General features: G+C 52.7%; 1 protein-coding gene across 1 annotated transcript in view; it reads left to right on the top strand.

Annotated features, from left to right (window-relative positions):
* NPLOC4 (NPL4 homolog, ubiquitin recognition factor) overlaps nt 1-11096 on the top strand; it is a 42114-nt gene extending 31018 nt beyond the window's left edge. The window contains exons 13-17 of the mRNA XM_050921103.1: nt 1657-1728; nt 4511-4606; nt 5913-6029; nt 7543-7645; nt 8282-11096. Of these exons, the coding sequence (XP_050777060.1) occupies nt 1657-1728; nt 4511-4606; nt 5913-6029; nt 7543-7645; nt 8282-8439 (546 nt within the window). The 3' untranslated portion in view covers nt 8440-11096. The remainder of the gene's footprint in view (nt 1-1656; nt 1729-4510; nt 4607-5912; nt 6030-7542; nt 7646-8281) is intronic.
* Nucleotides 11097-12649: the final 1553 nt, after the last annotated feature.

Genomic DNA, 12649 nt, shown 5'->3' on the forward strand with positions numbered 1-12649 from the left:
GCTCTAGACACGGACTGGCTTTCGGGCCCTGTGATCCCTCTGAAAAGGCTCCAACTCTCCTGCTGCTGCTGTCAGAGAAAGGGAGCTCTAAGGCCACAAGCAACCAAGCTTGTTGCTAAAATAACCACGGGGCCAACAACCTGTCACATTCCAGGAGAAATTATTCTTATCAGAATTACTTGTAAAGGAAACTTCAAAGATGGGACGGTTGATTCTACAAAGGGGAAACTATTTCCAGGGACACATGGTGTTAGGGGTGCCATTGGCTTCTACAAGCAAAGTAGCATGCGGGGACTGTCCAGAGCGATTGCAGGGGGTGCTGGCCACAGTCCTGCATGTTTCTGATATATAAATACTAGAGTGGTGGTTCTCAACCTGCAGGCCACTTGCTGCCCAATCAGCACACAGCTGCGGCCCATGTGACACCCTCCGGGCCGTACAGGTAGTATATTTATATTGTGTGGATGCAGCTCACATAACACGTAGAGAGGTGCATATGTGGCCCACAGTGGTTGAGAATCACTGTACTTAGAGTAACTGAGTAGCGGCATATTCAGAGGCAGAAAATGTAGTTTTTAAAGGGACAATGTTATCTGTGAGTGTCTCTCTGAAGTGTTTGGCTTGCTGGCTATGTTTTAGGAGTGCTTCACAAAACCCCAGAAGACACCCCTTCTGTCTGCAGTGTGGGACAATTTCATGGCCTTTTTACAGCGTTCCCCAGGAAGTAAATTGAGCATGCCGGAGCAAGAGCCATGTACGAGTCTGCGTGTGTGCCAGGGGCGAGAGCCGTGTGTGAGTCTGTGTAGCTGTCATGGGCCCTGCCTCCCAGCCACGCTGAGAGAGGCTCAGCAACTGAACTTTTCCATAAGGTCTGTGACTGGAAATCATGGGTGTGTGATTTATGTGTGGCTTGATGAATGATTTATATCACGTGAAGGGATGATTTAGGAAGAAAACACAATCCCCTCTGACAGAATCCGTAATGAAAAGAGTCAGTTCTTATTCATTTATTTCTGAAGCTGTTTGAACTCAGCGTGTTTGACATAAATCAAGTCTAATTGTCATTTCATGATTAATGAACATATGCTGGCCGTTTTTCTTCATAATTAAACTTTATGTTCAATTCGTCTGACAAAGCCAAACAAGTTTTGGCTTTGGCAGATTGTATGTTTTTTCCAGGTCTGTGTATTTAAGAAAAAGTGGTGGGTTTTCCAATGGCTGTGAATAGACGTGCTGGGCACAAGCGCTCGTAATTTGAGCGGGGACTCCAGCGTGTTGACCTGACAGTTCAGCCTGTGCAGAAAGTCAGTTTTGTGTCCAGCTGTGGAACACGGCACCTTTTGGCTTGTCTGCTTCAAATGTCAACTGAGACCTGGGGTGGAATGATCTGAGAAGCAGGGAAGTTGTTCGAAGGGCAGCTATCGTGTCCAGCGTTGCCTCATCTGCAGGAACAGCTCCACATCTGCCTTTCGAACAGTAACTTAGCACCCAACAAAATGACAGAGGAAAATGAATAGCTGTCTGTATCTTTCATAAATCTGAAAAACAATCCCAATAGTTTAGAAGCTCCCGGTTTATCCAGGTGTTCCAGCTCAGGGATCCATATTGTCTACACCAGTCCCATCCAGTTCACTAACTGTGCTCTTCTTATTTCAGGACATAGACAAGTTTGGCAATGAGATCACTCAGCTGGCTCGCCCGCTTCCTGTTGAGTATCTGATCATAGATGTAAGTATTTGCTGCAGTGTTTGCTCATTTGCAGCTGGCTGTAGAATCGAGGCAGAGTTCCTTTCGCACCACTGAACCTTCTGAAAAGCCCACAAGGTCTGAAGGTTTTAACTCGAGTTTGCTTTCTTTAAACAGCTCTTCAAACCTGGGAGTGCAACAGGCAGCAGACTTTTGCGTGAGTGCAGCACTCTGGGGTGGGTGGTGATGTGATGCCAGAGAAATGCATTTACGTCTCCAAAAGGCGCTTCTTGGAGTGTCTTACTGCTGTTATGAAACAGAATGGATCCATAAAATGAAGGAAGCAGTAAGCCCCATGGACGTTCTGGGCACTAAATCACTGGGAGCTAATTAGAAAGCTCCAGTTGTCTCTTTCATAGCAGTGATTAAGAACAGTGCTCATTCCAGTGATCAGCAAGCTGGGTTTGTACTAAGAAAAGGCTACAGCTCCTTCATTGCCACTTCCTAATGCTTTCATGTTGGAGAAGGAATCCTAGTTGCAGTTCTGTGTTCAGGTCCCATCTGCCCACCACTCAATGTGTCCCCCCAGGGAGCAGCGTTGTTTCTTGGGCTATGCATCCTTGAGTGTTGGGAGCCAAAGGGCAACGGATCTGAGAGCCCTGCCTTGTTTAGTAAGTGTTGCCAGTGCACTTGGGAGCAGCATTAAAACTCTGCTTTCAAACTGTCTTTCAACTTTAATGGAGGCCTTGCCTGGATGGGAGCCTGGGAGGCAGATCATTCAGATGACAGAAAATAATGCGGGAGTGGAGGTGGTGCCACTAATGATTAAATCCGGTCAAAGCACTGGTCCACTCCAGCTGCTGCTAGTGTGAATACAAATGTCCCAAGCACTGCCCCAGGAAAGCCCAGATGTGGGGAAGCAGATGGACTGGAAACCAACACGCACTCTTCTTCTCTGTTGTTTTTTTGTCTGTGGGGTGTGTCACTTATCAAAGCCATGTTGGGCTGAAGACTTTGACACGTGATTCATGCAGTGAAATGTTGCGTTTGGAACAATGGGACCCATTGTGTGGAGCCTGTAGACGTTCCATTCCAGTTGACAGCACAGGAACGTATTTATTACCCCAGCAGTAAAGGCATCTGGTTTTGGACTACCTGGGGTGTAATTAAGATGAAAACAGATTGACAGAACATGCACTTAGGAGGAGTCTGGAATGATGGAAAACTGAATTTCTGAAGCATCTTTAAAAAAAAAAAATACTAACCAAGTATTTTTCTGGTTAATATTTCAATGGGTGTTATTTCTGCATCTTTGATGTCAGCTACAAACTGCACACACATCCCTGATTGAAAAGCTCTTTTTTAATAAGACTTTTATAGCCTAGAATCAGAGTATGAAGGCACCTTGCTGGCCTGTACGTTCTTCTGGCCCACCTGTCACCCTCCTTCCAAGTGATGTAAGCGGCAAAGAGGAGGAATGTTAGTGAGTCCCAGGACAGTGCGTGTATAGCTCAATTTAACAAAATGCACAAGGCCAGAAGAGGACAGCAAAGGGCTTGTTTGAGCCCTACTTGGCTCAGTTCCACCTAGTAAGAACTTAGGAGTCCACTTGCTTGCATGGGATTTCTGAGCATCTGGCAAAGTCCCCACCAATCCAGTGACAGGATTGGGGGGCCTGGGCAAGCTGACCAAAGAGTGTATCGATGGCAGGGGATTCCAGGATTAGGAGGAGACTGGGAAACCCTGCATCAGAGAGGGTCTCGTCCTTTGCTGGAGTGACTGATTCCAGTGGCAGAAAGTTGCACGAGATTAGAGACAGGCGGGAGAGCCTACTTGGATGGCCAAGCAGTTGAGGAATCACTTACCGTTTGGATAAAAGCTTGTATCAGCTTCCGTGCCATTGATGCTCTTTCTAATACATTGACTGTGCACTGCACTGAGGCACCTCGTGTTGCTGAAAGGTTTCAGACTGGACTGATACAAATGGCAAAAGCCAAGTTCTCGATAAGACATCAGCTTTCTGGTTCCTTAATCTTCCTTGGCAAGAAATAAAGGAACCGCATTTTTATTCAGTTCACTTGCTGTAAGTTCCCCTTCCCCAACACGCTGTGTGTAACAGAGCACCCCTCTATCCAGTGGTGTTCAAAACCTGCACCCTGTCCAGGTGATAACCGCACCACGCCAGGAGGGGGCGCTCCTGTAACCTCACTGGCTTAGACTATTGGTTAGGGCTGAGTCGCATGGCCTGAGTGTTTCATGCTGTTTTTCCTTGGGCTGTGCTCAAGGCCAGGCCTTGTAGTGCAGAGAAAACAGATGTATGTAAAGAGGTGATCTGGGTGACCTCTTTATTCATTTCTCAGACTGCCCCAAGTCCCAGCTGCAGATTTCAGCAGTGCCCCCCAGTGCCTCTCTAATCCAACCTCCTCCGTGTAATTCTTCCAGTGCATAAAAAGAGCCAGTTCCAAATTGCCAGGCCCAGGCGCACAGTTGTCAGATCAGTCGGGGTGGGGAGGAGGTCTGCAGTGTGAGCCTGTATGTTTTCAGGGGAGAGTTGGCTGCCATGCTCGCTGTTTCTGAATGCTGGGGCTGCTCTGGAAAAGGGAAGTGTTGATCAAATATCCTTTGACATGTGAAAAAGGCTTTAGAAGTTCCACATAATAATCACTTTGTGACCTTCATGGCTGAACGCTGAGCTGTGCAATGAGTGGTGTTTCTCAGCTATTGGAGGCAGTGGGCTGAGGTCTCCGGCGCCTGTGAACCGGGCCTGGCCTGTCTGCTCAGCATCCTAGTGCTCTGCTCTAATAGCTCTTCCTTGCCTTTTCAGATTACCACAACTTTCCCCAAGGATCCCGTTTACACTTTTTCTATTTCTCAAAATCCATTCCCTATTGAGAACCGTGACGTGCTGGGAGAAACTCAGGTGAGGAATGCTTTAAAGTGTGTCTCCTACCTGTACAATCATACACGTGTATGTAATCTTCTACGTTTCCTTACGCTAAGCCCCCTGAAAGGGAACGGCAGTAGAGAGACTGCAGCAGCTGTTCCATCAAGCCATCTCATAGTTTGATCCACACTTGGCAATACGCTTAGCAAAACTTCCCTCTTTGAATGCTTTGCACCTCCCTATAAATCATCCCTGCTGGATGCGCCAGTCCCCACCCATCCCAGTGATATGAATGAGGCCTTTCGCTTGCCAAGAATTGCCTCTTGCAAGTAAGTTCTAAAAAAGGAGTTGCCAATTCCATGGTGTGTGTTTGATCAGGAATTAGTGAAGAGTGCATCCTGTATGTGACAAAACTGCGCTGCTTCATCGCACTGCTAGGGGTCGGTCAAACAACATCCAGGGTCTACAGTGGCTCCTGGGTTTAGTGCTGACACCGAGAATACTGGCTGCTTTTGTGGAATGGTTTTCAAAAGCTGAACTGTTCATTACAGAACGGGGCAGCTATCAGATTGCCCTAGCCACATGTGAGCTGGCCAAATCAGCAGGCATTTGGGGTTTCTTGGTAATAGTAATGGTCAGTCTCACAAAAGGGATTGGCATGGAAAGTAGCAGATTTCTTCGGAAATAGTTGGACATAAAATGAATCGGGAGTGAATAGTTCCTGCACAAACGCAAACTCCTGCAGAAGCTGTGAGAGAGGCAGCTAGAACATATCACTTAGCAACTCAGGGGTTTGCTGGATAATGAAGTAGTCAGCGTGACTGTACGGCTAAAGGATTCCTGACCCACCTTGCTGTGAGACATGGGTCTCTTCTGCACCTGGCGAGCCTACTCCACTTCAGCGCAATTGGCTGATTCAGGCTTCAGAGGGCATGATCCTGTTAGCCAGCTCACTCATTCCTGACTGGGACACCAAGACACCACTGAGGCATTATCTTCCTGTGGCCCTGTTCCCTCACTGCCCCAAACTGGCGTGGCTCTGACTTGCTGCCATTCTGAGTGCTCCAGTGTCTGCGCTCAGCTCTCTCTCCCTGGGGTCTTTCAGATGTCTGAATCATTCCAGATTCCCTTTCTCTGGACATGTGAACAGCTGCAATTCAGTCTGCAAGGCTCTCTGATTTCAGGATGTCAGTCTGCATCGCAGTTGTGTCTATTGATAGAGGAAGGAATTTTACCAGAATCTTCTTTGTCGGTGTATCTGAAAGGAAAAATCAGGTTATCACACTGGGGTAAGGAAATATGACTTCTGTGTTGTTTTTCTTCCCCTTTCCAATCTCTGCAGGACTTCCACAGCTTGGCCACGTACCTATCTCAGAACACTTCCTCTGTTTTCCTAGACGTCATCTCTGATTTCCATCTGCTCCTTTTTCTGGTCACCAATGAGGTCATGCCTCTGCAGGTATGTAATAGAAAATGAGTTTGGCTAATGACAAAGGCACAAAGGGCTTGCAGTGAGCATCGCATTACAGACCAGCACCAAGCCTCTCCTCCTCAGGAATCAAGGCAGGAGCATCAGTTGCATGTGCGGTGGAAAGCGCTGTGCGTCTGTTCGCTCAGTCTGAGTCCTCAGACCCAGCTTGTTTGCTGGTTTATCTGTAGTTCCTGCTGAGAAAATAGAGCTTGGCAACTGTCCTTCCTTCTCAGTGACCCTTTTGGCTGATGGTAAGAGGCTAGATTTATCTGAGCCTCTGCATGGCTGGAAGTAGCGAGTCGGTGGTGGCTGTGTGAGCAGGGTCACAGGTTGGATACAGCCCCTTGGCTCCAGCTCAGGTAGCTGGAAAGGTTTAAAAGTATCGGAATCAGAAATTCCTGTTATAATGATAACAAGATCGGAGCCACCAAATCTCTTCCAGGACAACTACTTCCTGTCTTTGCAGCTCTGCTGTACTGGCTTGGCACGAGGAGCTGGCTGTGTATCAAGCCTGCATTAACATCTGCACCACTCATATTTTCCCATTTTTAAATAACAGACCAACAAGAAAAGCCATGTGTTTTCCAGAGGCTTCGAGAATTGCACAGACTGAGCATGTGCAGCACAGCTGGGCTGCCAGTGGGCAGCTGGAGATCAGGACCAATCAGGGAGACGTTGTGTTCGGAATTTTGTCCAGTCTCTTTTCTCTGTGATAAAAGCGTGAGCGAGCCTTGGCTGTCTCGCAGGCTCGCTTCAGAAATGGGCAGCAGCTGCCATTCGGGGGGACAGTGGACTGGCTGTTTTAACTCCCGGAAGGTGCTCTAGTGCTCCTGAAATGAGGGGCTAGGAGTGGTGACTAGAGCCAGACCTAATGTAGGTAGGCACTGCACAAGTTTCCCCTGTGTAAACCTGCCCATACATCTTGAAACTATTGTCTGAGCCCTCCTGCTATTCCAGCCCTTGGCCTCTTGAGTAAAGGCTCCACATGGTGATTAGGTGCATGGTGCCTTCATCCAGTCCTGCTAAATCTTACAGCCCAACATAAATACAAAGTTACCAGATACTTCTGGCCCACTTGTCTGTGCAGAGGGTGCAACGAGTGCCTTTTAGCTCCAGCCTATGTTCATTTATGGATTCTAAAGCCAGAAGGGACCACTGTGACCATCTGATCTGCTCTAGACACGCCCTGAATTAATTGCTCTAGCTTCTGTTTGGCCAAGTGTCAGGGGACATGTCAGCCCTTGGGAGAAACTAGAAGCAGGATTTATAAAGCCAATCAAACGCTGTTGACTAGCCCCCTCCAGGCAGGGAGTGGCCGCTTGCTTGTGTCCCCAGAGTGGCACCTCTGTAAAAAGGATGAAAGATCAAACTAAAGGGTTTTTTTAGAATTCCTGGCTGCCACTGGGGAATAAACTCACTATGGAGCTTGGAGTGCGAGGTGGAGGGGCAGGGGCTTGCAGGAGCCCTGCCCTGGTTGAGACTTGCGTGCTCTCTTGTACAGGATAGCATCAGCTTGCTGCTGGAGGCGGTGAGGACCAGGAACGAGGAGCTGGCGCAGACCTGGAAGAAATCGGAGCAATGGGCCACCATTGAACAGCTCTGTAGTAAGTTCCCAGAATTACCTGCTGTTCTCCTGTGACCAGCAATGAGGAGTAACGAAATGGTTTGCCTGGGCTGGCTGCTGATTGGCACAGCCGTGCTCCTGCACAGGGAATGAGCTGGCTCCCAAGGCCAGCAGGGGCTCAGAGCACTGGGGGCCCAGGCAGTACCCACCTCCTGGGCCAAAGGCAGGAGCGCCACAGGAGGGCTGTAGCATGAAGCAGATACCCTCAATCCTGGCCTGATTTACCTGAGCCAATCCTAGACCTGGGAGACAGAAGCACGGAAATCTCTGGATGCCATTGTCTGCCTCAGTCTCCTGCCTGCGACAGGTGTTGTGACATCACAGCCGCAAGCAGTCTGCCATGCAGTGCCCCACCCCGTTCGGCACAGACCCCAGACAGCGGGCTGGGCACAGGCACAGGCATAGGGAATGCAGGTTTAGTAGCATGAGCCTCTCTGGCTCTAAGCCGAGGCAGGAGAGACTGCTAGTTTCAGACCCAGAGGTCCCAGGGTCAGGCCTCACCACTCCCCTGTCCCAGGGTGTTGCGTTACATGTAGAAGCTCCCATGTGAATCTCCTCCTGCCCCCAGTCCTCCCCTCTTCCCAGCCTTGACCTCTGCTCTGTTTCTCCCTTACAGGTACGGTTGGTGTCCCACTCTCAGGGTTACATGAATATGGTGCCATGGGCAGTTCAACACATGCTGCGTCCTCAGCCATGTGGGCTTGCCAACACTGCACCTTCATGAACCAGCCCGGCACAGACCACTGCGAGATGTGCAGCCTTCCCAGGACCTAGCCCCCGCTGCTTGGCGCTAGGGGCAGACTGACAAATACAGAGGCAAACCCTTTAAAAAGCAGGCTGGTTTCTCATGCCCCACTCCCCCGTAATGATGCGCCACAAGGGGCAGACCGAGTGAAGGGGGGCTGCCAGGTCTGTGTCTCTGATTGAAGAGCGCTCTGCGCTGTCCTTTCTGGGGCCTAGCGATAGGGAGGGGAGGCAGGCTGGCTGTGGGTGGGATTTTAGCTGGAAACGGGAACGCCCCATGCTGTTAGTCCAGCATGAGGAGACTCTTTGCTTCAATGTCCACACACTCCGCTCCCCCTGCCATGACTCGGGCGACCTCTCCACGCTGTCATCCTGTAACTGGCTCTCCTGCCAGCTCCAGGGGCTCTCTAGGCTTTGTGCTGATCTCATTTGACAGCGGCTGCTTCTCCCTCAGAGCTGAGCGAGCTCTGGGGCCATCTCCACAGGTGCATGGCCGCAAGGGGCTGACCTCCCTTGATTAGCTTGCAGCTCCCCTGTCCCAGCAACCTTAGCACAGGAGATGGCCTGGGAGGAAGTGATGCTGTAGGCATGGCGTGGTCCCACAGCCTGCTCTTAGCTGGGGATCGCTGTCCCCCCTCCCCAGCGCTCCTTCTCCGATGCCTAGTTGGGTTGTCAGCAGTCGGCTCTTCTCCAGTGGTTTTCTGTAGCCATCAGTGCCTGACTCGGCTGAGCCTCCACCATAATTACAGCTTTGACTAAATGGTCTGCAGCTGGTGAACCTACAGTGAGCACCAGCGCTGGGCCAGAAGCAAAGCGGCCCCGCCCCGGAGCTCATCCGCAGTGCTTCTGGCGTGCGCTTGGTATCCATCCCTCTGCGAACCCAAGAGCCCTGTCTCTCCTGGGTGACCCCTCACTGCAGCCCAGCAGCACGGTGCCCAGACGTATTTGAGCTGCCTCTCCACAAAGCGGATTTGGCAGTCACTCCTCGGCTCTCCCCTGCCTAGGGTCATGGCATCCTGATTGAAAGGGCATGCAGGGCTGGGTCTGCTCCTGCCAGCTACATCTCCCAAGAGCTAGCGAACAAGCAGAGGGAGCTCGCTGTCCCAGACCAGAGGTGAGGCTGGCACCTTAGCTTAGGGCTTTTGCTAAAGCGGTTGGTGGGCAGCCGCCCCAGCTCTGTGGAGCAAGCGTCCTTTCACTCACGCCTTTCTCCCTTAAGGGGACAGCCCATCGCAGGGTGCAAGCCAGGCATGGCAACACGGTGCATGCTCCTGCTGTTGCCACTGCCTTGCATTTAGTGCCAGCTCCTCCATCTGCCAGCCACTGGAGGAGCTACTGTCCTTGGCCGTCTCCCCTCTACAGAGTGAGGCTGGGGCACTTAGGAAGCGAATGTAACTTGTAAGTCTGCTTTGAAGCACCCGTTCTGCATTAGACCCCCCCAGGCCAGGCCTGGCTTCTTTTCCGTTTGACTGCTTGGGAGTTAGCCAGAGCCCAGGTGCCCAAGCAAAGGGAAGAGCCCCACACCTTTTCAGCAGCTGATCCGCTCCCCTGGAGCAAAGTGAGCCCCATAGCAAACATGCAGCATGTTCCATCCTTCCAACTTGCCTGGGTCTCCTTGCGGTAAATCCAGTCTTGTTAGCTGCTCTCTAGTGCCTGAGGTTCAGCGCTGGCCTCGGGGGCCACAGCCGGGGTGTGGGTAGGGACCAGGCCCCAAGGGGCAGGTCTCCCATGAAATCACCACTCTCTACTGTTCCTTTAAATTTAGAACAGCGGCTGCCACTGCTGCTTCTGTTTTTAACCACACTGGGGCAGAATTGCAGGTCCCGTTCTTCCTCTGCTTGCGCATTAGTGACCTTAATAGCAGCCCAGCTGGCCAGCCCGAGCCCAGGCTAGAGGCTGCTGGTAGCCTGGGGAAGTGCCCGTCCAACGCCTGCCTTCCCCTCTCCCGGAGTCTCGCTGAGCTTTGGCCTGTTTGCCATTCCCGGAGCAGCACCTGGCCCCAGGGTTCACTGCCTCTCTCCAGTTGTACTCATGCAAACGCCCCAACATTTCCTGAGCTGCGTTGTAAGGACCCCTTCCCAGCTGGTCAGCGAGGCCCTTCCTCTCGTTATTCAAAGAGAACCAGCAGCTCAGGGTTGAAACGGGAGGAGTGAGTCCCCTGGCAGGATAATGCTGCAAGCTTGTTTCCTCCCAGACTGATAGGGGAACTCGGACTGGCTGATCATAATGGGTCAAACAGACCCTTGGTACCCCATCCATCAGGTGGGGCTTTTCCCCTTGTGCCCTCCCTCCAAGAGGCCAGTAGTGCGGTGGGCAAGCTGGTGGGGGGGACACAGTTTGACTTCTCACTGCTCATCCCTGCACTCCCACCCCCTTCGCTGCAGCCCACGAACAGCTGGCAGGAGTGACATGGTTTCTACCCTTTGCAGTTGAAGGATCCCTCGCGCCATCTTGCTGCTGTTTGAAGAGTAGTTCATTGCTGCCTGGCTGTGTTTGCCTGGAGGGCAGGCGGCTCTGTCTGGCTCGGGGTTGGTGTGTGGGGCTCTCCTGGGCTCCCTGGGGCTAGCTGCTCTTACTTTTCTGTGCTCTTCGGCTTGCAGAGGTGTGCGTGTTGGGTGTGGACTGGAGTTCTCTTCAATAAAGCCCTGCAAGTAAAACCTAATAAAAGCATCTGAAATGTGAACCAGGCTACTGGGCTCTGGTGTGTTTATTGACCCACCTCCAGCCAGAATTCTGCTTGGTTCTCTGACCCAGGCTGAGCAGCTGCCTCTGCTCCAACCTGTTGCCTGTGTCTGCCACTGCTCAGTGCGGTGTGGGCAGCAGTGAGGCCGGGGCCTGTGTAGGCTGCAGGGGACACGAGGGGTTTGAGAGCCAGGCCTGTGCTGTCCGCACGTAAAGCCACATCACCATGGGGCCTGCACCAGGCAAGGGCCGTGGGCGCTCACTCCCAAGGAGCATCCTTCGCCTATGCCCCAAGGGAGCTTCGTCCAGCAGGTAAAGAAACAATCCAACCCTCCCCGCTGCACAGCCACCTCCTGTCCGCAGTGCCTGGGAGCAGGGTGACGGGGCTGAGGCTCGGGGAGACAGTTCACCTGCTGCTAGGGGCTACAAGAAGTCCTGCATTTGGGTGGAGCAATTCATCCACTTCTGCTCACGTGCCTGTCTCAGACACCCTGAAGCCTGGCCCCTGCTGTACGTGGCGTAACCACAAATGGAGACAGCTCTTGTCGGTAATCTGAGCTGGATGGCCACAGGAAAGGGGGGGCAGAATGGAGCCACTGGATGGTGCAGTGGGGCGAGAGCAGCCGGACCAGGTTCGTTATCCACCCCCCACCAGGGCACCAGCAGCAATCTGCTTAGCCAGGGCCAAGGACTGGACTAGCCGGGACTGCTGCCAGCTCGGAGGCAGGTGCCTGGCAGTGCTGGAGATCCTGACCTGGCAGGTGAGGATTGATCCAGCCTAGGGGTGGGAGCAGCAGCGAAGGCAGGAGGCGGCTGTCCTGCAGGGACCGGGAGCCAGTCCCAGCCGGCCTTCATTTGGGTCAGCTGACATTTTAAAAAGGGAAGTGGTGGCCGGGGTTGGGCCGGCTGGTGGTGGTAAAGGGCTGGCCCTGGGGCGGCAAAACAGGCTCTTTGGCTAGTTCAGTAAGATCTTAACCGTCTGCCCCGGGCCACCTGCCGGTGCTGGGGAGCAGAGCTGGGTCTGCAGCCCGCACTGAGTAGATGGGGCATTGTCTGACTCTGCCACCGTAGCAGGAGGAGTTAGAAGCCCTGGCTGCCTGAAAGGTGGGTGACTTGTACCTGTCCTCGGGCAGCCCTCGGCAGGCCTCTGCCCAGCAGGACGTGGCCTGATGCTGAAAGGAGAGTCCCTCCCCAAGACAGTGGCGGGAGCTCTGGGGGAACACTGGCCTTGTGTGGCAGGGGTTCCCCAACCGCGCTGCTACGCGACTTGCCTGCTATGGTCAATCCGGCCCCAGCTGCCAGCGTAACGGGGGTTCTTCACCGGCTGGGCCCTGGCAGAGAACGGGCTGTGAGTAGAAACTTAGACCTTCCCCAGGAGCCATGACGTGAGAGCTTGGAACCACCCCTCGATCACGAGCGATGGGCTCTCTGCTGTACCCCGAGGGGTGGTGGCAGAGCTGACCCCACCCAGGCACCATTCCTCCCGGCTGCCTCCCCACCACCCCTGCCACCTTCAGCGAGCAACTGGTGCCCAGGATGCAGCTGCGCAAGGCTGCAC

The sequence above is a fragment of the Gopherus flavomarginatus genome, chromosome 12, assembly GCF_025201925.1.
Source record: "Gopherus flavomarginatus isolate rGopFla2 chromosome 12, rGopFla2.mat.asm, whole genome shotgun sequence".
NCBI classification, from domain to species: Eukaryota; Metazoa; Chordata; order Testudines; family Testudinidae; genus Gopherus; species Gopherus flavomarginatus.